This window comes from Leuciscus leuciscus, assembly GCF_965113295.1.
Source record: "Leuciscus leuciscus genome assembly, chromosome: 24".
Classification (NCBI taxonomy): domain Eukaryota; kingdom Metazoa; phylum Chordata; class Actinopteri; order Cypriniformes; family Leuciscidae; genus Leuciscus; species Leuciscus leuciscus.
Window position 1 is genome coordinate 9,807,019 of NC_138723.1, and position 27,249 is coordinate 9,834,267.

Genomic DNA, 27,249 nt, shown 5'->3' on the forward strand with positions numbered 1-27,249 from the left:
ATGGGTTTATTGCCCGACTACAGCTACACAATCTGTATTCACTGTCTATGTTGCCTAACAAAAATGAAACTGTGATGGTATCATATGGTAGATGGTAATATCATGGAATAACTTTTTACTCATGGAAATGTTACTGAAGACAATACTGTATTAAACATAATACAGTAATAACACAGTAATACTGTGTGTATTTAACAAACCAGTGAATAAAATGATATAAATCATGTGAAAACTATAAAATACAGAAAATATAATTCAGCTTCAATTATTGCAAACGCAAGAAGTTTGAGTTTGTTGTTTCAATTGAGTTTGTTCCCATTTGACCAGCAGACGGAGAATAACTTCATACAAGTTGAACGTTGCATGTCTTTATCAGAACATGAGGATGTGGTTCCATCAAAAATCTGGTGGAGGTACAACTCCATGGAAACCCAATTTTGACTATATAGTCTAAATGCACATGCTACATCGATTTACCCGTATAAGCTGACAATGCTGATTAAGTTCAAAATGGACACATTTCTACCGTAGCTCTCCTCTCTGAGAAAACCTCTGACTGAAATCTACATTGATCTATAGAGGTTTTCAGACTGTGGAAAAACTATCGATCAGATGTTTTCAATCTCATCTGAAATCAACAGTGTTGGGAGTAACGCATTACAGGTAACTGTCAGGATAATAACCAGAGGATTCAAGTGCAAGTAAAATAGATGTTTATTAACAAGCTGGTCAGATGCAGGTAGAGCGAAGATGAGTAGTATTCCAGAATGAAGGCACTTGGCAGCACAGGGACGCTGAGGACGAACCCGATCTCTCCGGTGACGATGACGATGAAGATGATGATGATGGCAGTCCGGGGAAAATGGAGATGAGTCGGAGAATGGAGACCAGGAAGTACGGCGTGAATAACAAGAGTGCAGGAAACGAACGACACACGGGAACTGGAAACAGGCAGGAACACACGGGAACTGGAGACATGCAGGAACACACAGGAACATCCAAAACGCTCTGACAAAGACAAGGTGACAACAGAGGGACTAAGTAGGGTTCGCTGATCAGCTGCAGCTGGTGTGCTGATCAGCGGCAGTGATCAGCAACCCCTGCCCACACGCACACACACACACAAAATGAAAAAGGAGACCGCAAATTCATAAACCGTGACAGTACCCCTCCCCCAGGAGCGCTTCCTGCCGCTCCCAGAGGAACTTACCTGTTAATTGTAATCATCAATAAGGGAGTGATCCAGAATGTCCCTAGCAGGAACCCAACTTCTCTCCTCCGGACCGGTCAGGTACTGAAATCCGCGTCCCCTCCGTCTCAAGTCCAGAATACGATTGACCAAATACGTGGGTTCCCCGTCTATGAGCCGCGGCGGTGGGGGAACAGGGGCCGGCGGATTAAGGTGAGAATGAAATACAGGTTTCAATTTGGAGACATGAAAAACGGAATGAATTCTCCTGTACACCGGAGGGAGTTTGAGTCGGACTGCCACTGGACTAAGGATCTTGGTGACAGTGAACGGGCCGATGAATTTGGGAGCTAACTTATTAGACACGGAGCGGAATGTTCTTGGTTGAAAGCCACACTTTTTGACCCACAACGTATATGGGAGGCCTTGACCGGTGGCGATCGGCCTTAGCCTTAGTGCGCGCCCCCACCTGGAGCAGAGTCTCACAGGCTCTGGTCCATGTGCGGTGGCACCTCTGGACGAAGGCGTGAGCAGAGGGGACCGCGACTTCGGATTCCAGACTCTGAAAAATTGGTGGCTGGTACCCTAGACTACACTCAAACGGAGAGAGGCCCGTGGATGACACTGGTAACGAGTTATGTGCGTACTCAACCATAGAAAGTTGTTGGCTCCAGGATGAAGGATTCTTGGACACCAAACATCGCAACACTCTCTCCAAGTCTTGGTTGGCTCGCTCGGTTTGACCATTGCTCTGGGGATGATAACCCGAAGACAGACTGACTGTAGCTCCTAGTAATCTACAAAACTCCTGCCAGAATTTGGACACAAATTGGGGCCCCCTGTCAGAGACCACGTCCATCAGGAGGCCATGTAAACAAAAGACGTGATCTACGACAGTCACCGCTGTCTCCTTGGCAGAGGGTAATTTGGGCAAGGGAATGAAATGTGCCGCCTTCGAGAACCGGTCCACTACGGTTAAAACAACCGTCATGCCATTAGAGGGCGGGAGGGCGGTGACAAAATCTAGTGCTATGTGGGACCAGGGTCTCGAAGGGACAGACAGCGGTTGGAGTAACCCATCAGGAGGTTGGTTAGACGTCTTACCAATGGCACAAACTGAGCAAGCCAAAACAAAACTGTGAATATCGTGAGCCATTAATGGCCACCAGAATCGTTGCTTTACTAAACAGCTGGTGCGGTTTACTCATGGATGACAAGCCACGTTGGAGCAATGGCCCCATCGTATAACTTCGGACCGTAACTCCTCCGGTACAAACAATTGACTCGGTGGGCAACCAGGAGGAGGCATTACCCCTTCTAAGGCCGTCTTGACCTTCGATTCGACCTCCCATGTGAGTGTGGAGATAACTACTTTCTCGGGTAAAATGCACTCGGGAGTAACCGGGCGTTCGGATGGATCAAAAATACGAGATAAGGAATCGGGTTTGATGTTTTTGGACCCCGGGCGGTACGAGAGAGAAAAGTCAAAACGTCCGAAAAAAAGTGCCCATCGAGCCTGCCTGGAGTTGAGTCTTTTAGCAGATCTAATATATTCAAGGTTCTTATGATCAGTCCAAACGATAAAAGGTACCCCCTGACCAATGACGCCACTCCTCCAACGCCAACTTGACGGCCAACAACTCTCTGTTAGCAATGTCATAGTTACGTGGCGAGCAGGACGAGGCCGAGGGCCGTGGCAGAGCGGCACGAGGCCGGTGGCGTAATTACTGATGAGCGACACCCGTGCAACGCACTGGTCTCGTATCTTCACTGTCGTTGCTCCTCCTTTATGCTTCCGCTCCTCCGTGAGAGATACGAGACCGGTGCGTCGCGCAGGTGTCGCTCATCAGTAATTACGCCACCGGCCTCGTGCCGCTCTCCCACGGCCCTCGTCCTCGGCCTCGTCCTGCTCGCCACAAATGCATCTTGTCGTCTACGGAAGAGCGTTGGGAGAGAACTGCACCTACCCCTACCTCTGACGCGTCGACCTCCACCACGAACTGACGTGAGGGATCAGGGGCGACTAAGATGGGAGCCGAAACGAAGCGACTTTTGAGGTTGGCCAATACAGCCTCGGCTGTATTGGACCACCTGAACGTCGTTCTGGGGGAGGTCAAGGCGGTCAGAGGTGGGGCTAGTTGGCTGAAGTTGCGAATGAAATGCCGATAGAAGTTGGCGAACCCCAGAAACCTGTGTAGGGCCTTACGGGAATCTGGACTTGGCCAATCTATCACAGCCTTAACCTTGTCAGGATCCATACGCACTCCCTCAGAAGAGACGATGTAACCTAGGAAAGGAACAGACTGTGCATGAAAAGCGCATTTCTCCACCTTGACAAAAAAGACATCAGCGACCCCGCCCATATGCACACACACACACACACATACAAAACGAGAAAGGAGACAGCGAATTCATAAACCGTGACAATAACATGCATTGCGTAATCAGATTACTTTTTTGATGTTGAGTAAAGTAACAAATTACAAGTAACATGCATTATGTAATCAGATTAGTTTTTGATGCAATGAGTAAAGCACCACATTACAAGTAACATGGATAATGTAATCAGATTACTTTTTGATGTAACGAGTAAAGCAACACATTACAAGTAACATGCATTAATTAATCAGATTACTTGTTTGATGTTACAAGTAACGCATTACGTGATCAGATTACATTTTTTGACGTAACTGCAAATTACATTCTAATAACACAAATACATTTATTTACAACCAAAAAAGTTACTGCATATGAAGTATTTTCAAGAACAGTCAAAGTAATAGTAGCCTATGAATTGTAGCTGAAATATAGCTAGTGATGCACAATGTCCAATTTAGTGGACTGATGATTAATCAGAATTTCCTCCCAATGTAAAATCAATACTTGGAATGGGGTGTAGAAATGAATAGTCAATTAACTGATTCAGTTGAAGTATAAATAAAAATGACACACTGTGTGTAGGCTATTGTATGGTTTAAAAAAATGTATTGGTAAAAGTCAATTCCAGGGGCAAATACAAAAATACAAATTAAAACGTTGTTTTCCCACACTGATCTGAACATAAAACAATAAAATAAAACATAATCCTGTGAGGGAGATATTATAATCTACCTTAGATGTGATATGTAAAGGGTAAACAGCAACAGTGGATAATCACTGATTTCAAATGGATTAAGAAAACAGTAAAATAATTAATGCTTTGTTCATTATTAACTCCACAAACACACATGCTTAGGAAGCGATATTATTATAGTCTTAACTCTCATCATAATAAAACAGTGTAAATGGATGTTTTGTTACTGTAGTTATGTTTAACGGCTCTGGTTATGTTGTGTGATTGCTCCCTCTAGTGGTCATTGTCAAAATTATTAGACTATTTTGACTTCTGCATAGTGCTATGACCATGTTGAATTGAGCTCCATTCTGTGTAGCCTACTAAACTTATAAATGTATAGCCTATAGGCTAATAAGATAACTATTTATGTAGGTATGTATAATTATAAATGCTGATGTTTATAAATGTATGCATTCATTATAAAACATTAAAACAAACAAGTAAAACATAATAAAAACAGAATGACAAAATGTGACTCGAAAAATGGTTATGATTATGATAATGATTATGATTGTTCACCGTATCACTCGAGCTATCCTAAATTAACAGATCAATAGCCTATGCCAAAAAATAACCAAAACAGATTTGGCAGTTTTAAGATTTCACTTAAGTATGCTGAATAATTTGTTTGAGGAGTCTGGGCAATTTCTGAGTTTCCCCTGTGGCACGAGCTATATGCATAAAGGGAGGAGTAACCCGTCACACGCCCGTGACGTTGTTTAGTGGACAGACTTGCAGGTACAGTGATTTAAAGTTAACCATGATTTAATGTCGCACAATGGACGTACTTTGGGGAATATTAAATCAATAAGACATCACATTTGAACCGAAGTGCTATGAAACATGAGGATTCACATTCCCTTTGAGCAGAGGTTTTTGTGGCGCGTTTTTGTGCTGCTCTCTTTGACTGGTGGACAAGCTTTCGGAGGTGAGTGTCAGCAAACCCACAGTTATAATATAATATAATATAATATAATATAATATAATATAATATAATATAATATAATATAATATAATATAATATGGGCCATTCATATTTAAAACAACACTTTTGTCGAATATAATTTTGTTGTGGTTCATACATTTGTAGTTTTATCTCAGTAGAACTTAATTTAATTTATTGAAGTAGTCTTAATTCTGTTCAGATGGAACGATTTTTATTCATGCAAACTACAGAAAATGTAATCAGTCAGTTATAAACGGTACATTTGGAGGTAGTGACACATAAGCAGTAATTAATACCTCACTGTAAGTGACTTCTACACATGTCTGAAATGGGATTAGATATAATCCGAATTATCCGATCTGTCCAAGTTCATTTTGTTTGCCTGCAGCATGAATGGAAGCGAACTCTCCCAGTCCAAAGCCAAATAGAGATAGTAATGCATTTTTAAACATCTGAACAACATTGATAGAAGGAGAAAATAATGTTTTTAAGCGTTTACAACTATATGATACTCATATATTCATGACTTCATGGGTGTATTTCCTCTCTATTAAATATTTGGTAACACTATTTTTACAGTGTCCTTGTTATGTTACATGTTATTAATAACTGCAGTAGTTAATATAAATTATGCATAATTACATGCAACTAAACCTAAAGTAATTACATGAAGTTAATTGTTATTACTCAGTCATCAAATGTATAATTACAATGTAACACTGACACCTTAAAATAAAGTGTAACAGAACATTTCATAGTTATGTAACAAGCACACATTTTCTGTGATGTTACTTTGACCCAGTGTTTTTAAGCAAACAGTGCATTAGGATGGATGCCACTAACTCTCTTTCTAACATAGGTGTTTATTGTTTGCTGCTGCTCTGTTTCTCGACTAGTTTATGCAGTAACCTCACGTGTGGAAAAATCAAATAATTACGTTTAATTCCCTACCCCTACTTACTTACTATGGTTAGCAGCATTTTGAAAAGCATATTTATCTCCAGTCATTGTGCTTATTGACTCCTCTTGACCCCTTTGACACAGTGCTCTAGAAATTAAGCTCTTAAAAGGCATTCAGCACATTAAATGCATTAATTGAATTCTGATAACGCATTAGAGGGCAGCAGACACAACAGCACTTAGTCTAAACTGCTTTAGGCACAGCTGTCACAGAGCTGTTCAGGCCGCGTCTAACTCAGATACATACAGTATGCAGGAATAATTCACACACATATAAGGATTGACAAAAGTGGATGGAGTTATGGTGAAGCAATTGTGTGATAATAATGAATGTGTTATATCTCTCAAAAAGCAAGATATATTTCACAATGAAAGATATTAGCTATTTGGATCTCTGTTTTCAGAACATCTTACCATCTGGCATTTTGTTTAAGGAATGTGACCTGTGCCCTTACTGTTGTAAAGTGCAGAATGTGAAAAACGTGTAATGTTTATGTATATGCTGTATTAAGCACACACAAATAACAGTTCAAAATACTTTGCAGCTTCTTTCTACGGAGATGGTTTTGTGCATTTGAAAACAGTTGAGTTGTCCAGTCAGACGTCTTTCCATGTACGGTTCCGAACCTCTGCACCCAGTGGCCTGCTCTTTTTGGCAGCTGGAGAGATGGACTTCCTCTGGATGGGACTGCATTCTGGCAGAGTACAGGTGATTCATTAAATGCATCAAATTCATGTCACTGAAAAGAGGTCTTCATATACAACACTGTATATCCACTTTATTGCATCCAGTAATTTGATGTTTTCTAGCTCTTAATTGCATATTAATACCCTTATGTTACTCATGCATTTGCTAGAATGGAGTTTAACTAATATAGATGAATGTGCAAAACAATGTTTTATCTTAAGAATGCTGTACAATCATTGTAGATTATTGCTGTTTTTAATTGCTGTAAGAGACTGAGATTAGCTACATAGTGAAATATTGCGATCAGTTTAAATGAATCAGTTTAACTATGTTGGAATCTTACAAATTAGTATCCTTCTAAATGATCTTAAACTTATACCCATCCTTGGCAGTTACATTTATCCGAGTTGTAAAATACTGCTTAAAACTGATATTGTATGCCCATTGCCCACAGGCAAAAACAAAAGGCAAGTGATTTCTTGTTGCTTCAAGACAGAAAAAGTATTCACCTCCACTTGCATCACTGTGCTGACAAGTCTTTTCATGCTGAGGAATACTGACATGGTGACTCTGTTACCTGTAGTTAATGTAATATGAGCTTCTTAGTAATATTATTTGATACACAAGTGTATATAAACCTTAAAGTTATTTAGGAAGATCTCTCGGGACAGGAGAGAAATTGACTGTTACTGTTCCAGTTTAATCCAGTTTGTCAAACCTTGTGAGGACTCAGGAGGTGCATAATTTTAGTCAGTGAAACTTAACACATCGATGGGAGACACAAAATTACCCAACACTGTGAAAATAACCCAACAGGCAGAACCCAGTAGTCTGGGTAATAAATTAACCCAGCAAATTTTAGAGTGAAATAATTAGCTTTTTAAAGATGATTTCCTACATTACTGTTAAGATCTTCTGTCCATCTCTGTCAGGTGCGGATTGATCTTGGATCTGGGGAACGGACGGTTCGTTCTGAGAAGGGTATCCCCTTGAATGACCTGACCTGGCATACAGTAGAACTTCAGCATGACCTTGCCAACATCACGCTGACTGTGGACAAAAACTCTATAACAACTGTTAAGATGCCAGGACCTGATCTTGAACTGGAAGTCCAAGATGGGCTTTTTGTAGGTGGTGTTGGGGATCTGGAAAAACCCTACCTCTCAGCAGATAAAACATCTTCTGGCTTTCGGGGGTGTGTCGATGAGGTTTTGTTCAATGAGCATAACCTTCTATCCTCCCTTAGGCCTTACTCTGGATACAAAATGATTCATGAAGTGTCACTTGGTTGCAGCCCAGAGTTTTCAGCCACTGTCAACAATTCAATAAGTTTTTTCAGCTCCAAAGCATACATGTCGCTGCCAGCATGGGACGTACCCCAAGAGGGTGTATTTGAATGTGAATTGCATACAGTAAATTCAGAGGGGATCCTTTTATACAGCTCTGCAGGCCAAAGTGACTATATTGCCCTGGAGATCCAAAAGGGTCACCTTGTTGCTATCCTTAAAATAGGTGCAACTAAGACAGTATTGCGTTCCTTTATGGTCGTCAATGATGGGACATGGCACATTTTGCGGCTCTATTTGTCTCCTCTGAATCTTCAGTTTACTCTGGGTTTGGAGATGCACAATTCTAGCTTTGGGATAAATGCCAGTGCGCTACAGTTTACTGGGCCTCTGTACTTAGGTGGGGTTGATATCAGCACTTACACAGAAATCCACAAGAATGGTTTGCTCTCTATGGTAGGCAAGCGAATTGGAGGAGGGTCGTTTAAAGGCTGTCTTCGAAATATCAGAGTTAATTACCAAAGGATGGGCCTTCCAAAAGCGTTGGTCACCAAGGATATTTCTGTTGGTTGTGAACCAGACAAACGGCTTGGACCCATTACCACAAGTCCATCAATTATTACTATGGATTATGAAAATTTGACAGATGTCCTACCTGAGCATGAGAAGAAAAATGTTCTTTTACTCAAGGATTTGGAGGTCCTTGAAGGCGGACGAGCACCACTTGAGTCTAAACACATAAAGATTAACCTTGAGTTCCGTAAGCTTGGGATCCGACATTCGCAGGTTATGTTTCGCATTGAAGAGCAGCCGGTACATGGGCAACTCCGACTGGATGTTGACCCTAATCTGGGTGAGAACACCTTCAATATGCTGGACCTCTTGCATCGAAGGGTAATGTATGTCCATGGAGGATCTGAGGACCTACATGATTTTTTCATGTTTTCCATCTTCACCAACAGCAAAAAGGAAGTGCCTAGCTATCTCAGAGGGAACCGTCTGCACAGATTTAACATCACTATCACACCTGTCAATGATGCTCCTGAACTTAGCCTTCCTGAGGGCAGTCTCTTCATTCTGCTGGAGCACTCAAGACGTCGTTTGAGCACAGATGTTCTCAGGGCCATCGACCCTGACACTAACTCCACAGACCTGATATTCACAGTGCTTGGAAACCTGAATGCTGACTCAGGTTTTCTAGAAATAGAAGAACACCCAGGCCGGGCAGTGACCTCATTTTCCCTAAGCGATCTAGAGCAAGGTAAAGTGAATTATGTCCACAAAGGTGTCAAGAACTCCAGAATGGCTATCAGGGTGAGTGATGGGGACAAGGTTAGCAACACTGTGGTATTCAGGATCATCGCTGTTCCCTTAGAACACAAGATTGCCAATAACACCGGAGTAGATGTAACCCAAGGTGAAGCAAACTTTATTAGTAACAAACATCTTGCTGTACAAGTGAATGTCCCTAAACAAGCAGTGGATATTCGCTATGACGTCACAGTGCCACCAATCTATGGTGAGCTGCAAAGGCTGCATTCAAGTGGGCAGTGGAAGCAAACAGGCACATTCACGCAGAAACTTCTGGAAAAGGAGCGTCTTCGATACCTCAGCACTTTCCATGGTACGCAGCAAAGTAATGTCACTGACAGTTTAAAATGCAAAGTCACAGTTGGTTCAGTCATTACAGATGAGTTGTTGTTTTTGATTAGAGTACGCTGGATACGTTACAGAATAACCAGAAATAAGGTAGCGATAGATGGTGAACTCAAAGTCACATTGACACCTCAAGAATTCCATGTTGTCACCAAAGGTGCAAGACTTTCGGAAAACGACCTTCACATTCGTTTGTTGACATTACCAAGGAGAGGACATCTTCTTCTCGTTAATAAGATTTTAAAAAAGAACTCTACCTTTAGCCAAGATGACATTACCAAACGCAAGTTGCAATATGAGCTCTTAGAAAGGCCAAAGGATGATACAAGGGACATGTTTCACTTTCAAGTATTCTCGAAATTTGCTATGTCAGGGATTCATGAGTTCAGAATCAGCATCAAAGCAGATATTCATTACATCATTTTAAGAAATCATGGACTTTCTCTCTTGGAAGGGGAGAGCAAGGTCATTACTAAGACAATGCTTTTCTCAGAGACACCCAGCTCCAGAGCAGTACACTACACTGTCACCAGTAGCCCTAAACATGGGATATTGAAGAAAATAAACCTCTCTAATTCCTCTTCCAGCAACGACAGCATAATAGAGTTCACCAATCAGGACATTTTGGAGGAACGCATCTTGTATGTCCATGATGATAGTGAAACCGCGCATGATGCATTTACATTCCTGGCCTCTTTTGGCTCTCTGAAAAGTAAAACCCCAGGCACGGAGGGCACATTTAATATTTCCATCCAGTTGGTTAATGACGAGAAACCCGTCCGTGTTGTGGATAAAGTTTTCCATGTGGTGCGTGACAGCCAGCGGTTACTTACACTGGAAGACTTGTGCTACCATGATGCTGACACAGACTTTGATGATGAAGATTTGCTTTATACCAGACGAAAGATCCCCATGGGTGAGTTAGTCCTGGTAAATGACACCACACACAAGCTTTATCAATTCCATCAGAAGGACTTACAAGAGAAGAGAGTGCTGTTCATTCACAAAGGAGTGAGTTTAGGCCGCTGTGTCCTCTTCATATCAGATGGCAAGCACTATACATCAACTCTACTTGAAGTGTCGGCCCAGGATCCATATGTTAAGGTGGCTAACAACACAGGTATTTTGGTCCAGAAAGGCCAGGTGGCCATTTTAAAAGTTGCTAATTTCAGTATTTCCACTAATATGGATGTCAGGCATGATGAAGAAGTGGTCTTTGAGGTTTTTCTACCACCAAGCCATGGGACTCTTCAGTGCAATGGTATTAAGGCAGATACTTTCACACAACATGACTTGAAGATGGGTCATGTAATATATCATCATGATGACAGCGAAACACAGGAGGACTTTTTTAACTTCACCTGTAAGGTGAAAAGCCTGCATCTGGATGTGAGTGTGGCAGTTAGGGTGTACCTTGAGAGTCATCAGCAGCCCCCAAAGGTCATTCACAATAACCCAGTCTTGGTGGAGGAAGTAAAACCTGTCAAAATCAACAAAGACGTTCTCCAGGTTAGTTTTACTTTATTAAAGTCATTTTCAGACAACTTGGTTATGAATACAGACTATCTTTTTGATATTCTCATTTGGTCTGTTTCAGGTTATTCATGAGGATAACAAACCTTATGAGATTGTGTATACTATGAAGTTGGCACCCGCTCATGGTTTTCTGCGGATATCTATGGTTGAAGAAGATCATTACCACGGCAGTAAGGAGAATCCCATCCAAAGCTTTTCACAGGATGATATCAATAAAGGGCATGTTCAGTATGTTCAAACAGACCATGGATATATTAATGACTCTTTCTCACTTGACGTAACCAATGGCGTTCTAACAATCCATGATCTTGTAGTCGTTGTGGATATTATCCCCTTGCACATCCCTCTAGAGGTGTCCAATATGACCCTGATTGAGGGCTCTTCTAAAGCTCTCAGTCAGGACATCATCAAAGTTGTTAACAAACACTTTCATGGACTCCAAATCTTCTATCTTGTAACCGAGGGGCCTCATCATGGCCGGATTGAACACTCAAGGATCCCCGGTGTTCCCATTCCTTCTTTCACAAGGGCTCAAGTGAGTTCTTTTCACTCTCTCCACTTGTTTACTTTCTCTCTCTTCACTCCCATAAGGCAATTGTTTAAAAATATGTTGTAAACAGCACTGTTTAAGAAAATGTGTCTTTGTACTAATCTTTATTATAAATATTATTAAAGAACTGCATTGTATACTTTTTTTCTTTCTTTGCCACAGGCTGAACAAGGGTTCATATTCTATGTCCATGACGGAAGTGAGACCATGGCTGATAATTTTACAGTCGTGGCCAATGATACAGATATCCGGAAGCAAAGCTTGCCTTTTGTGATTTATGTCAATGTAACTCCCATAAATGATGAACCTCCAGTTGTAACTGTCAACAGGATCCTCAAGGTGAGTTTTCCCCCTGAAACTAATTTGTACTAATTCTACACTACAAAGATAACTGTATTGCACTTACTAACCATTTCTCATCTATTTATACAGTATTTGTGAACTTCAATTGTTTACTTAAATGGTTTAATTAAATTATATTAAACAAAAATAAAACACATACACACACACACACACACACAAAGTAAACCATGACTTTAACCTGGGTTATATCCTTCCCACAGACCTGACAAATTTGTGCATTTTCACAAACATTTTACCAATATCTAATATCTGACTAAAATCTGGCATATTTTTCTATTTCCATCATGGAAAGATTATTTAAAGAACATTGGTTAAAACATAAACTGTGAGGAGGACTAATCTGCAGACGCCCACTGTCACCAGCAGGAGGCTCAGTAAACACATTCTAAAATGGCTTCTGCTGTAAAATAAATAAATAAATACTGTTTCTAGTGAAACATGTTTAACCTCACTTGACAAAACATGACCAAAACTGACAGTATCATGTTTGTTACTAGGTGTGGGAAGGTTCTGTGACAGAGATAACCACTGAGGACCTCAGTGCTGAGGATCCAGATTCTCCTCCTGAGAGCCTAGAATTCATCATCACTCCACCTAGTAATGGGCATCTAGCCCTGAAGAGCGCCTCCTCAAGGCCTGTTCTGAACTTCACCCAAGAGCATATCAATCATGGCCAGCTGGTCTTTGTACATAGTGGTTAGTTCACATTTTAAAGTGCCTTTCAGAACTGCCCATACGATTTGATAAGCCATTTTGCTTGATCTCTCAGTAGGTTTGTGGTATTTATGTTTCAACAGGTGCCTTGTCAGGAGGATTTCACTTTCAAGTCAATGATGGAGTGAACTTTGCTCCAAGGAAAATCTTCAGTGTCACAGCCCAATCTCTGGTCATCAGCTTAGAGAAAAAACAAGAACTTAAAGTTTTCCCAGGTTCATTTTTATAGTGCTTTAAAGAAACCAATATCCGCATTTCTTCTTTCTTGTCACTTTCTTCAACTTAAAACTCAAGTGCCATTTTATACCAGTGAAAATTGTGGTTACACTTTTTAGTAGGAAGAGGTTAGTGAGGGTGTCTTTCACATGAAGAGATAGCCAAAGGACATTATGCTGTAGCAGACTGCAGCAGCTGGACTAGGTTGTGTGAAGCTCAGACTAGCCTATTCATTGAAACAGTAATGGTGCCGTTTTCTGTATGATGTAAAGGATTTATTCCATGTATCCTTTCCACAGGTTCTTCAAAGTTAATTTCTGAAGATGAGCTGCTGATAATCACAAATGACTATGATGACATTTATGGGAATCGCACCATCACCTACACTGTGACCTCACCTCCAAAATTTGGAAGCCTAATGTGGAAACAAGCAGAAAATTCCACACAAGAAATCTCCTCCTTCACCCAAAACATGGTATTTATTAAATCTGCTTCTGAGTTTTGTTTAAATGTGTATGTCTTTAAAAAAATATGATAGGCGCATCGCTAAGATTTGAGCAAGTGTATTCTGCTAAGGTTTGACATTTCAGGGACCAGCAAATGCTCTACTACAGATGTCATCCTCCATATATATTTTGAAGATATGTATGGTTTTAAGCATGCTTTTTGTCAAAATAAAATTTCATGTAACACTATTTGAGCATAATATAAAATTCAGACAAAAATTGTATTCTGGTATTGCAACTTGGGCAAACATTTCTTTGTCATCACAATGTTTGTATGGGCTGTAAGAAATTTTGAAGTTAATTTCACTCTTGTGCATTTTAGCCGAGCCAACCGTTCGAGTGAAATTCAAAACATTTATTTAAAATATGGCTCTTCAACATAATTAGCATATCTAAATATTTAAAATGTAAATATTAACATACTTAAGAAGAAAATAATGCAAATATGTGATAACAAATATGTGAAATGTGATATTAAATAGCATTTATGTGATCATTCGGTCACACTTTAGATTAGGGTCCAATTCTCACTATTAACTAACTATAAACTACGACTTTTGCCTCAATAAACCCCTAATTACTGCTTATTAATAGTTAGTAAGGTAGTTGTTAAGTTTAGGTATTGGGCAGAGTGAAGGGATGTAGAATATGGTCATGCAGAATAAGGAATTAATATGCGCGTTACAAGTAGTAATACTCAGCCAATATCCTAGTAATATGAAGGATAATTAGCAACTCGTTAATAGTAAGAATTGGACCCTAAACTAAAGTGTTACAGATCATTCTAAGTTATAAATAAGCTTAATTACCTTTATTATTTTAGGTGAAAGAACGTGCTGTGCTGTATGCACAGACTAAACCCGTTGCCTGGACCGCTACAGATTCCTTCACCTTCACTGCATCATGCCCCCCAGCATCCCTCCATGCTCACACCTTTAATATCCACATCTCTTATGAAAATATTGGCCCGGAGCATAGGAGTGCACTCTTGACAAATACTGGTAATGCTTTCTGACTTCTCGTGATGTTTATTTGATAAACAAATTGAACACAATTAATATAGTATCTTTACACTAACAACTTCATATTCATTATTCAGGGGCTGTTGTCGCTGAGGGTAGTAGTGTTCTCGTAGATAAATCAAAATTGGATGCCTCCAACCTTTTGGGAAAGTTAGAAGAAGAGGAACGTAATTTCTATGAGGTCTGGTACGAAATCACCTCTCCACCCCTCCACGGTACAATTGTTGTAGGCGAAAAGAACCTGACAAATGAAAGACCAAAGTTCTCCCAATTCAACCTCCACAAGCATGGAGTTATTTATGTACATGATGACTCTGAGACCACTCATGATAACTTCACTTTTGATGTGTGGCTAAACCCCAAAGGAAAGCTTGCTCAACGACCCCAGAATGCAGACTATATAGTATCAGGAATATTTAATATTACTGTGACCCCTGTTAATGACCGGCCTCCTGTGCTCAAGACGGGATCCCCTAGACTCAAAGTGGTCAAAGGGGACACTGTGACCTTGGACACTGAGAACCTTTATGTGGAGGACCAAGACACTCCACCTGAGGAGCTTTATTATACGGTAATCAGCAAGCCTAAAAATGGCTTCCTTGCTTTGGAGGGTCAACTCAATAAGTCTGCTATCACTTTTACCCAGGCTGATGTAAATCAAGGAAGGGTGCACTTTGTTCAAAATGGGGAACCCTCATCAGGGGTCATCTACTTAAGTATAACTGATGGATTCCACAGACCACTCTACAAGCTCTTTAGTGTAGAGGTAGAGAATATCACCATCAGTGTGGCCAACAACACCGGACTGACTCTGTTGCAAGGTCAGACCACAGTGACTCTGACATTCGAACATCTGGCTGCAGTGACCAATGAGAAAGATGCATTCATTAAGTATTTAGTTACAGGCCCACCAAGTCATGGTTGTGTCATGGTTATGGAAGAGCCGGTCACACACTTTGACCAAGAGGACCTTCACACTGGCAGATTATTTTATAACATGACTGACCTGTCATCCTTTCAAGACAGCTTTGAGTTCACAGTCTTCACATCTGAGAGTAACCTGACCAACCAGGTGGTAAACATCACAGTCAGGCCACTGATCCACCTTGGAGAGCATGTTAGGATCCCAGATGGTATCCCAGTGAAGCTAAGAAAGGACGTCCTTGATGCAACAGAATTGGCCTCCCTTAGTGCTAGCGATCCCATCTTTGAAATCCTTGAGCCGCCGAAACATGGCAAGCTAGTCAAAGTGACATTTGACCTTGGAGGACCCTCTCGCTCGCTGGAGTCCTTCACATTCAGAGATGTGGAACAGGGCAGAGTTGCCATAGAGGAAAACATAAATTTCCAAACCAATTATGGCAACACAACAGCAGCCAGGTACAATGTCACAGCAGTCCATCCACTTAATGACTCATTTGTTTTCCTTTTGAAGGCAGCCAATGTTCAGCCTGCCATGGGCGAATTTGTGTATTTAGTAATACCTTATGACCCCATTACAGGGAAGCATTTACTTTTAGAGCCGACCAAGTTGCCGACTTTCAACAGAACAACAAATGCTATGTCACCCATGTACCCTCCATCTCACTTAGATCCAACAACAAGACCACACAGGACTGCTTCAAAGCTGAAACCCCGAAACCGCTGGGGGAACCACACACGAAGCAAATCAACGGTCCCTCATGTGCCCCGTACCACGATGGGCAAGTTGGACCCCTCCCCAAAAAATACATTAGTGAGGATGGAGTCTTTACCAAGACCTGCATCTGATCCCCTGCTCATCATCCTGCCACTTCTGGCCTGCCTCCTCCTGATTGTCATTCTTGTGGTTCTTATTCTTGTCTTCCGGCACCGGAGGGAAAAGCGGGCCCACCCCGCAATGATACAGGCTTTGTCTGGGAACCCTGATGAAGATATTTTAGCCAGAGGTCCATATCTGGGTCAGCCTGAGAGAAGTCTCACTGTTCCTTCGGTTATAGTAACCCCACTCACTCCAAGCTGCCCTGACAGCCCCGTTTTAGAGGAAGTACATGATGCAGCCTTGGTGCCAGCGATTGAAAGAGCTGTGTCTCCATTTCTCCTTTGCACATGGAGTCCACTTGACCCTGATTCCGCCCAGCAGTGTACACCAGCAACACCACCCCTTAAACAAAACCAGTACTGGGTTTGATTCAACTCCTTTTATCACATCCAGATGTTGCTTGAACCAATTTTGTAAACTATCATTGTGCATGAACATCATCAGAGCCAACTCTTAGCGTTACTGGCAGAAGAAAGTATGTTTTTAAGTTTCATAACATACACTGAGAAACTGAGAAAATGTCTACTGTACTATTGTTGACATTTGGATTTTAACCTTATAGACTGAAGGTCTCTTGGCTTAGTGTCAAGGGAAAGATCACCAAATTTCATTTTTGATGTTAGTCTAATTTTTGTCCTGCCACAGCTTAAATCTTTTTTTAGTTTTGATGTTTTGTTACTTACAAAACACAGATAGTCACCAATTCTTTGTTATTACAAGGTCAGAATGTTTTGTGGTTATATTTACCATTATGCAAAGTCAGAAACTTTTATGCAAAAATTTTACCTTTAGCTTGTCACTGGGGTAGTACCCTCAAAGGTACACTTTTGTACCTCCTCTAACACTATTTGCACATTTAGGTACTATATGCATCCTTTAGGGGTACATAAGATACAATCGTGCACCTTTGAGGATGCTACCCCAGTGACGAGCTAAAGGTACAATTTTTGCTAAAAAGTTTCTGACTTTGGATAATGGTAAATATAACTGCAAAACATTCTGACCTTGTAATAACAAAGAATCATTTTTGTGCTACAGATAGAATGAACATGGTTAATTCAGTTCACAGACTCCAGTATGAAATGAATGTTATAAATTTAGATCCTTTGCCACATTTTAGTGGACAAATAACACAAGTTTTTACATCCAGTATTCTTGGTTTATTTAAATACGGACATGTAACTATTCTACTTAGGCCTTCATGTAGTAACAATAAGGGCTTTCACAACAGGTTATAGGAACTCAGTTATAGGAACTAGCCATCATGGCTGACCCTGAGAACTAAATGTTCCCCTAGGGCCATTTTCCTGGTTGCATTCACACTGCTAGTAGGAACTGCGGTTCGACTCGGCGCGGAACGGTTCGGCTCGCTTCGCTTTTCCACTGCGTGGTACGACTCGGCTCGGTACGGCACGGTTCGGTTCGCTTTAGCTCGGTTGCTTTTCCACTGCAGTTAGTACCGCTTCAAAGTGGGTGGGACTGATCGTTATAGTTGCCGTCTCTACTGCCATGACATCATCATATTAAATGCGAATTTTTCGTGTTTCCCCATCCGCTCCTCGGCAACCAACAAGAGGAACGTCTGCACCTCGTCCACTGACCACGATTCAGCCATTTATTTTTTTTAAGTTTATACTCTTTTTTTGAAGCAAATACTTTTAAAACAGGCGCTACAGTGTTGGCTGTTGTCTACTGGCTATTTAAATCTAGCAGGTTTAGTGTCTCGTGTTGTAAATACAATGACGCTGGTAGTGATGATTCTGTCTGACCAATCAGTGATCTGCAGTGTTTTCACGTCACATTTTAGTATCGGTACGGTACGCTTGGAACCTCAACAGAGGTGGTACCATTTAAAGCGAGCCGAACCGTACCGTACCATGCAGTGGAAATGCGTCATAAGTGAGCCGTACTGAACCGAACCGTACCGTACCATGCAGTGGAAATGCGTCATAAGTGTGCCGTACTGAACCGAGCCGTACCGTACCATGCAGTGGAAAAGCGCCAAAGCGTGCCGTACCGAACCGAGCCGAGCCGTTCTGTACCATGCAGTGGAAAAGCGCCATTTGACGCATGTATAGTGTGGGAGTGGCATAGGTTTTCAGAGATGGCGAGAACTGGGGGATTTGAAAGCAATGCAGAGATGACATTTTTATTACTCAACAGGAGAGTTGTTATTACTCAACAGATAAATTGCCATATGTAGGCACCATGTAAAGCATTATCTATTGTGAAGGGTCATTTCATTATGGTTGTCATAGTGCTGTGCTGGAATTTATTTTCAAGGAAGTGTCTATTAATGGGCATAGGCACAGTAGCTTCTTCAGCTAGTCAGCTTGAGATCCTTTCCATTCAAAGTGGTTATATCTCTTAAGCCTAGTAGTGAATGTTTTTGAGCAGCAGGATAAACATATTCATACGCACAGTCATGCAGGTCCAAAGCACAACTCTTTACATATAAGCTAATTAATAATAATTTGTTAATTACAGTGACAATGCATGAGGAACTCACTACTTGTATATAGGCTATAAATATATTAACAATGTAAAGACTACAAATATATAAACTAAGAATTAACTAAAAAGGAATACTTTATTACTGCATACTCAAATGTAAATAAATAAATAATAATAATTTCCTTTCTAAATGGTTGTCAAAAATCACTATAGAACCATAGCATTATGCTGTACCTTAATGCCTTATGTTTATTCATATTTGCTGTTGACAAAGTCTGTCAGATTGGTATGAAATGAGAGAACTGAAACTACTCAAAGGTTCATTTTAGAGAAATATGAAATGGTATGCTGACCACAAAAACAGATCCACCCTCAGAAATATTGCACCACAAATTTCACACTCCTAATAAGCAAGATGGCATTAGCAGGATATTCAACCATGATGCTATTGAAAGAAAGGGAATAGTTACCTTGACGCTCCATAATGCCTAGTGTGCTTCAATGATTATTAATATTCTTCGAACCCACATCTTTGTCCATTTTTTTTTTATTATTGTTTTGAAGTGAAAGATGACCATTTGTGTTTATCTTGTAATGCCTAGAACTTACTATGGGCTTCAGGTTTATGAATGTTTATGTATGCGTGTATTACCGTCTGTGTGACTGAGAGAAAGCATCACTGAGTTAGATACACTAATGTAAAAATGATTGTTCTTATTGTAAAAATGTATATTCTAATAAAATCATTGCTTTTTCTAAAATACTTTGGACGTTTTGAACTTTTATGATTCATTTATACCACATATTAGTGGATTACTTAATTTATTTATAGCTCCAATTATTTAGAAAACAAATGCTTCATAAAAACACAAATGAGTGTAGTCCTTCATTTTCTCCTTAGTGTTGTTTTAAGGGCAATGTATGTGGGCTTGTTAGTGATCGGGGTGTGGAAATAAATTCTTCATGATTAAGGACCCGAGTATGTGAAAACAGACGCAGCCAGTGAGTGGAAAGAGAAGCCTAACTTTAGCTCTTATAAATAATTCAAATGCAGTGAGAGATTGACTGCTCAAGGACAGCTCGGTTTTTACCATAGTAAGCACAGATACTCATAATGGTACGATCTCTTTCAATAGGTCTACTGATTGGCGCTCTGAGGCCTGAGAATGCTAATCTTCTTTGATGGTTGTTTATTTTTCCACTTTTCTTTCATTCTTTTTCAGTGGTTCTTAAAAGTCTCCCTGTAGTCAATCCCTTTATCCCTTAAAACTCACCTTTTTATAACCAAAATGACATATTTAAAAATCTGTAATGTCTTAAAATAGCTTGAATGTAACTCTACACCCTTGTCTCATTTAGTATTTGCGGTTCTATGAATATGCAAATTAGCCCCGCCTCCACTCACTCGCACCAGCTCAGAGCTCACACTTTGACGATCACACGTTGACCTGATTGGTTACAAGGTAGTTTGTGACGTCAGAAACACCAGCGAAACACTGCAGTTTTAAGGAGAAAATACTCTGCAATGGTGTTGTCTTAAAGCATATTAAAAACACCACATAGACATATTAACAATATTAAAACCTTAATTTTCACAACAGAGCGACTTTAAACCTTTTTAGGGGATGGACCACTTAAAGTGTAAAACAAAAATTGTGGATCACCTAATAACCCAAATTTCATGTGAGATTAGGTGAGATTTTCATGAGACTCTTCATCTGTTTAACCAATCCTGTCTTGAGCCAGTTTGCTTTTTGTTATTATAAATAAACTTTTCACAGACCACCAGTGGTCCAGAGTTTGAGAACCACATCTAAATTTTTAAAGTTTCACTTCAATTTTTCTTGCTCATCCAGCTGGTTAAACGGTCTTGATAACAATTAGAGCTCCTAAAATACATCCACTAAGCTCTCATTTACTGTAATTAAACTAGCTAAAAATACTCATGTCGAAACATGGGAGAAAAAGTCTAAACTGAATAATGGAAGTGTTGGTAAACTAGATCCTCTCAGCCTCGTCTGGAATGTCTTCTAGATAAAGAGGGTTTCAGCCCATGTTTTCTAGGTCATTGTTCCTTTGCACTTCTCCTCCAGGGCTGTGAAACTGTGTCTCGTCTTTCTCTCGCAAGCTCTTAATGTAAAACAGACACAGGCCTCTCCCTCGGACCATATTAGATAAAGGTTAATAACGAAGTGAGAATAAAACTTGCACGGACTGAGAAGGATCATAAGCAACCGTAACTGACAGACCAACACAATAAGTCATTCAAATGCATAATGTTTCTTTATATCTGTAATAGAATTCAGCAGAATCAGAAGACTGTTCAAAAGACACAAATGCCTTCAAATCTACTCTTATTTAGCATCACCACAGTTCATAGTCCAAGGAATGAGTCCATACCAGTACAGAGAGCATTTCAGTACAGGCACACAATTACAAGTGAGTGATCTATGTTGTTTAAATCGACTGTAGTTACTAAGCCAATTAAAATGTAAACTTCAAATTGTGGTTATGTTTCAAGGGTTTCAGGACAACTGAAACCAATTAGGGCCGTTGTGTATAATCAGATTATATGATTTTACTTAATAATAACGTAGTCAACATGCTAAGGACCATTGTAAGTTTCTGGTAAGTTTTCATCATTATTTTTTGTTTGTAACTCAAAGCCACCCCAAACACTCCTACAAGACAGTAACTGTATTTTCATGAATCTATAATAAAAAGGCTGCTTATTTGTGTTTCATTTCAGTTCTGGCCATTTGACCTCCTAAGCCTGATCATACATGTCCAGGGCTTCCTCCAACTTGCCTGTGATTTTCTGAAAGAAGCTGATCTGCTGCTGTAAGAAATATTGCATCTGTGCCTTGAAATCACGCACACGTATGCGATGAAAGTGTTGGATCTCAGCTAGCGTAGCGCAGGAGATGATGTTGCAGCGGTCATTGATGCCTCCACCTGCAGTGCCATCTTTTTCCTCCCCGTGTTTCTGGCTCTCCTTGGCTTTAGTGAGGGCTCCTGGAGAAAGACAGAGGATGCAAGTGAACAGAAAAGGGTTAAAAGTCTATAACACACAATCACATCTGCAAAAACACACACATGCACTCTTTGAGAGTCTTCCCTTTTGAACACATTAAAATGCAAGCTCAGACCAGTCATGGCTTCTGATTTATGGCTAACAGCTCTCTTTGGAATTTCTCAAGGAGAAATCAATATTCCCTGTGCATTCTGAAATTAACTTTCTTTACTTTCTAAATTTACTTTCCTGGTCTTATTGCACATGATTCATCAGTGCATTAGTATTCCAAATCAAAAATTGGAATCTTGTATCAAAATGTAACTTGCTCTTTCTCCAAAATAAGAGAGACTTCATTTACTTTTTAACCCCCTCCCCTCTAACTTGGCTCCATTTTGGAATGTAACGCATACTTTTCACAATCCAATCAATTCCAGATGGATAAAATCCTGACCTACGTTTTTTTTTCTTTTCGCACTGAAATATCCTGTTTCACTCTGAGAGGCGAATACGAAAGTAGAATAAGTTGCGAATGTCGTTTCACATTGACTTTACGTATACAATCACATATATTACATCAAAAAGTTTAGTTATGGGATATGTTTCTTACGGAAGCTTGTTTCCACCACAGAAATAAAAAAAAAGTTAATTGTGACTTTTTATCTCAAAATTCTGACTTTTGTTTCTCAGAGTTGAGAGATATAGGCCTAAACTCGCAATTGCAAGTTCTAAAGTCAATATTGCTAGATATAAACTCGCAATTGTGAGTTATAATCAGAATTGTGAGATATAAAACGTCAGTCTTTTTTCCCCTCAGAATTGGACTTTATAACTCGCAATTGCGGGTTTAAATCACACAATTCTGAGATAAAAAGTCGCAGGTTTTTTTCTTCTTTTTTTTGTGTGGTGGAAAAATGCTTTCATAGTTTCTACATCCAAGGATTCAGAAAAACTATCTGTGAGTTAAACTGTGGTGTAAGCATTCAATGCTTCCCTGTGCTGGAGCCCTAAGCTTAGGATTAGAGCCTTCAACACAAAAGCTTTCCCAGTATCAGTTGTTTTGAAGAGACAAGCAATTTCTCTTACAAAACCGCATTAACAATTTGTGTCATAAAAACCCAGAGATATGATTCAGAAGAATGACATTTCGTCAATTTAATTTCACAGTAAAGGAAAAATAGATTAGTCAGAGGTATACACTTCCCCCACTAAAGGGAAGTGAGGATTACAACAGGGTTGGCTTCATTTCACCATACCAACACACATCTCAAGCTGCAAGAACTAGCAGAACCCATATGCTCTCTCTCTTGCACCAGGGAAAAATCAGGACGTGCCATTTGACATACTGCCGAGAGCCTGTTGCTATGTGCCATTTTCTATTAGCTATAAAAAGTTAATGAATCTATTTTACATCAGCAGCTTTCCTTCACTAAAACAGCATACATCCATTTCAGTATGAATAAAATGCTTTTTTAGTTTCATGAAATAGCAATTTACCATACTGATTGAGGTTTCCACTCAAATATTAAGCTGACACTGGATAGTGTGACATTTATTTAAGCTGATGGCAAGCACATCAACCACTGACCTACTGACCTATATCCACATGTTTCTTGCATGCCATTCTAACAAATGGTATTTGAGCAAACACATGAGAAAAATCCCAAACCTTTCTGAACATGGATAATGTCTGGAAAGTTTGCAAGGTGTCCCTGGTAAATCGCTAAAAGATCGGAAATTGGATCCAAATCCTGCCGAGGCTGCTCTGCAAAGTAATCCCCAATGGTCTCATAGACTTCTCCAGTGTGTACAATGGCCTTGTTCAATGGAACTGAGTATACTTGCTGGTCGAATTCAAAGGCCTGACTTAAAAGTCTGAACGCTTGTCCAACTCTCTGATATTCCTTTTTAAAACCAGTGATCTGCTTTCTGGCAAATTCGTTAATTGTGACATTGACCTGTATGAGGTTTTCGTCCATTTTTTTGGTGAACGTTTTGAAACCATCTATGTTGCTTTCCACCTCTTGTAAGTCAAGCGGTACAGCTGGAGGACAGATAGTGAGGAAGAAGTTAGCGCCGACTAAGTGGTCCTTCTCGGCTTTTCGCTTGCCTTGCTTCCAGGCTTTTTCGTCATTGCTGCTGCAGGTGAGGAAATGCTGGAAAACGTCACACTTGGATAAAATAGGATGACTCGTCATGTGATTCATCCACCATATTAAACCTTTCCTCCTCTTAGAAATGAAATCCTCTTCAAATCGACCTGTGGCTTGTTTTTCTGGCAAGTGAGGGACCGAAATGACAGGGAACTTTTCTACAAGTCGCGCATAAAGCCAGTCAAAGTGCTTGTATCTTCTATTCACCTGGCTTTGAGTATGACTGGGTGTGAGTCCATAGGACATATAGCTCTTCATGCCTTTGAATTTGGTCTGTTTTGTGGGGTCATCGATAGTGCAAGTGAATGGATATGGGTTATCTTGCCATTCCGGACCATATTGACCCATATCCACGAATATTTTTTCTCCATCTCTGACCAAACCTGAAGCTTCACCCAAAACAAAAGCCTCGCCGCCTGACTTTACGAAGGTTGAAAACCTATTGAGATTTTTTCCAACTGTTCCTGTGCTTTTGGACTGTTGCGCACTACTACCACGTCGAGACACTGAGGTGTTTGAGCTGGTCGCTTGAGTATTCCCGCGTTTTTCAGGTGTTCCTCCGCGTTCCTCCGACGTCACGCTGTCATCCCAGTCATCGTCCCAATCCTCATCACTTCCTTGGCTCGTCTGAATACTGAGTCGCTGTTGCTTAAGATGTCCCTGGTAGACAGCGGAATGCGTGGGGGTCGACTCGTTTGAGGTATCCCTCCTCTGAGGACTAGTTTGGTAGTAATAGTCTTGACTAGCGGATGTGCCGTTATCGTGTAGTGATGTGTCAGTCCTAATAATCTCCACGTATGATGCAGGGAAGAGTCCCGTCTCACCTCTGGTGTTCGTGCCCTCTAACCAACCATCGACAACCTCTTCACTACTCAAAGTTAGGAGTTCATTCTCTGTCACAGAGATCTCGCCGGGATTTTCAGAGATAAAGTCGTATAAAGCTCTCGCTCTGAGCGCCATAGTTGTGTGGGAACGCTTTGTAAACTCAGTTTCCAAAGTTACAATACACTCTCCGCGCCGTTCCGTTAAATTAACCTCTTCAGGAATTTACGGTCTCTACTTTCTACCAAAACACGTCGAAAACTTTTGAAGACATTATCCTGTTGAAAACAGTTTAAAATTCCTCTCAGAAGGGTATTGAAAAAGTGGGGTTTGTGTCCGCCTGCTGCCTCTCTTCGCTGAATGCGGTCCAGGGCAGAATAATCGAGGGTGGAGCCAATCAGAATAATCAGCCTGGGGCAGAGAATAAACCCAAATGCCCCTGCGTGCAGCACTGTGTCTGACTGTCACCATCATTGTCTTTTTCAAAACATGTTGTCTCCCAATTACCTCATCGTTTCAAAAAGATCTTTTAATACTTTTGTAATTAGTCATTAATTTTTTTTTGGCTCAGCACGTAGAACAGATCAGTATCAGTACCTTCATTATCAGAATCAGGAAGAATCATTATATTTAATGAATGATTAAAACAAGTTAGAACATTACAATAGTTAGAACATTCCAATAGTTACAAATTCCAATAGTTAGAACATTCCAATAGGCCTCGTTACACATTCCATTAGTTAGAACATTCCAATAGTCACAAATGGATGTACAAATGTAATGTGAATGTATCATTTTCTTTTGTTGTTTGTACAAAATGAAGTTCATTTGGGCAGGTTTGGGTGTTAACAAGATAATGTGTTTATTAGAAAGATTCTCAACTGACTTTACTTGCTGAACATTTATAAATTGTCATAAATTAGAATAGAATACAAGCCATTGTGTCCAATTATAAGTCAAATGTAATATAATCTTAAACAGATGAAAAGTGAAACATGAAAAATACTTCTCAAACTTACCTAACAACATGCATGTCATAAACGTATGCAGTTTATACAGATATTGTTATTCACATTTACTGAGTAGGCAAAGTGTTTATAACAGGAAGCAAATTAACATGTGAGCTTCATAATGCATTGTGCCACACAGACAGTCGTTTTATTGTTTCATGGCCTGTTTATCCAAATGAGTAGGCCATTATTGTTTCAATTTCTTCGAAACTTTGTATACATAAACATGACGCAATAGGCCTATGTTATAACATTATAAGCAGAAAAACACAAAAAGTTTGACATTTTGAAAGAAACTAGCATTCCCGAGCACGACGCGTTTCTATGTACATAATGATCAGATTACACAACACGGCTATCCTCCTCCTGTCGCTCTCCTCGAAGAACAGTGTGTTACTTTAACCAGTAGAGGTCACTATCAAACCAAATATCTGGCACCGTTATTTCCTTGTCACGTGATGTAAAAGAACCTGTAGCCTACGATCTCCTGTCACGTGATCGCTTAGACGTTCGCAAAACTTGCATTCTTAAAATTAAACAAACTCCTTCGTTACGTGAAAGAGCGTCGTACGGGCAGTCAATACTATAATATCATATCGGTTTAAACATTCAAAAGAAGTCAGAAACAGAAGGAATTTCAATCCCTGTTGGATGAATGAACGTAATACTCAGCGTGACAGTGACGTCACGTCGAAGTCGTGATGCTTTTCTGTGGCTCGCGAACACACAACAAACAGCGCCTTTCTCCGCCCACACCATTAAGCTGTATTGCACTCGCTGTATCACGTCTGAGTCGGAGTTATTTCGACTTAAAAATACATATAGTGATGTTTTTGAATGTATTAAAAGCCTGAATCCTTTTTTTTTTTTCATCAGGACTTGTTTTATTCACATCACCGTACGTGGGACTTACAGAGGAAGGGGAGTGCACAGCTAACGCTGCTAGCCGCTTTATTAATATATTATTTTTCATATCTGAGAGGCGGGGATTCCAAAGCCGTCAAAAAATCGACTTTTGGATGCATTCAATTAACACCAGCGTTTCATTTCATAGTCGCCCTAACTCAGGACTTCTATTTTCCGTAGACAACAGCAAGAAGCTATCGGGGAAATACATGGATTACCTGGTAGAGTATTCTTTTTATTTCTTTTTGAAGATGGCCAGAGCCTGTAGGATCAGGTGTTTTGTTTTCATCGCTGCTCCCACGAATTCAAATACCTTTCTGAACAGTTATTATGTCATGTTTGT

General features: G+C 40.3%; 3 protein-coding genes across 4 annotated transcripts in view; 2 read left to right on the forward strand and 1 right to left on the reverse strand.

Moving 5' to 3' along the window:
- Positions 1–4,746: 4,746 nt before the first annotated feature.
- Positions 4,747–17,897, forward strand: LOC309489150 (chondroitin sulfate proteoglycan 4-like). Its single transcript, XM_082157724.1, has 10 exons — positions 4,747–5,232; positions 6,756–6,919; positions 7,831–11,349; positions 11,438–11,911; positions 12,089–12,265; positions 12,787–12,985; positions 13,087–13,218; positions 13,519–13,694; positions 14,549–14,726; positions 14,825–17,897. Exons 1-10 carry the CDS (start codon positions 5,148–5,150, stop codon positions 16,915–16,917), a joined length of 7,197 nt encoding a protein of 2,398 aa, XP_082013850.1. The 5' UTR covers positions 4,747–5,147; the 3' UTR covers positions 16,918–17,897.
- A 3,369-nt stretch (positions 17,898–21,266) lies between these two features.
- On the reverse strand, positions 21,267–25,382 carry snx18b (sorting nexin 18b). Its single transcript, XM_082157728.1, has 2 exons — positions 23,685–25,382; positions 21,267–22,017 (listed from the first exon to the last, which is right to left on the reverse strand). Exons 1-2 carry the CDS (start codon positions 25,126–25,128, stop codon positions 21,770–21,772), a joined length of 1,692 nt encoding a protein of 563 aa, XP_082013854.1. The 5' UTR covers positions 25,129–25,382; the 3' UTR covers positions 21,267–21,769.
- Positions 25,383–26,717: 1,335 nt separating this feature from the next.
- arl15b (ADP-ribosylation factor-like 15b) overlaps positions 26,718–27,249 on the forward strand; it is a 46,881-nt gene continuing 46,349 nt past the window's right edge. For both annotated transcript variants that reach the window (XR_014202419.1, XM_082158228.1), the window contains exon 1: positions 26,718–27,127. Coding sequence is in view for 1 of the 2 variants with exons in the window: in XM_082158228.1 (XP_082014354.1) it covers positions 27,020–27,127 (108 nt within the window). In the remaining variant the exon portion in view is untranslated. The remainder of the gene's footprint in view (positions 27,128–27,249) is intronic.

Coding starts and splice junctions, on each gene's coding strand:
- snx18b (XM_082157728.1), bottom strand. CDS start 25,128: ATGGCGCTCAGAGCGAGAGCTTTATACGACTTTATCTCTGAAAATCCC. Junction 22,018..23,684: donor CATTATCCATGTTCAGAAAG/GTTTGGGATTTT, acceptor GTCTTTCTCCAG/GAGCCCTCACTAAAGCCAAG.
- LOC309489150 (XM_082157724.1), top strand. CDS start 5,148: ATGAGGATTCACATTCCCTTTGAGCAGAGGTTTTTGTGGCGCGTTTTT. Junction 11,350..11,437: donor TCAACAAAGACGTTCTCCAG/GTTAGTTTTACT, acceptor GGTCTGTTTCAG/GTTATTCATGAGGATAACAA. Junction 11,912..12,088: donor CTTCTTTCACAAGGGCTCAA/GTGAGTTCTTTT, acceptor TCTTTGCCACAG/GCTGAACAAGGGTTCATATT.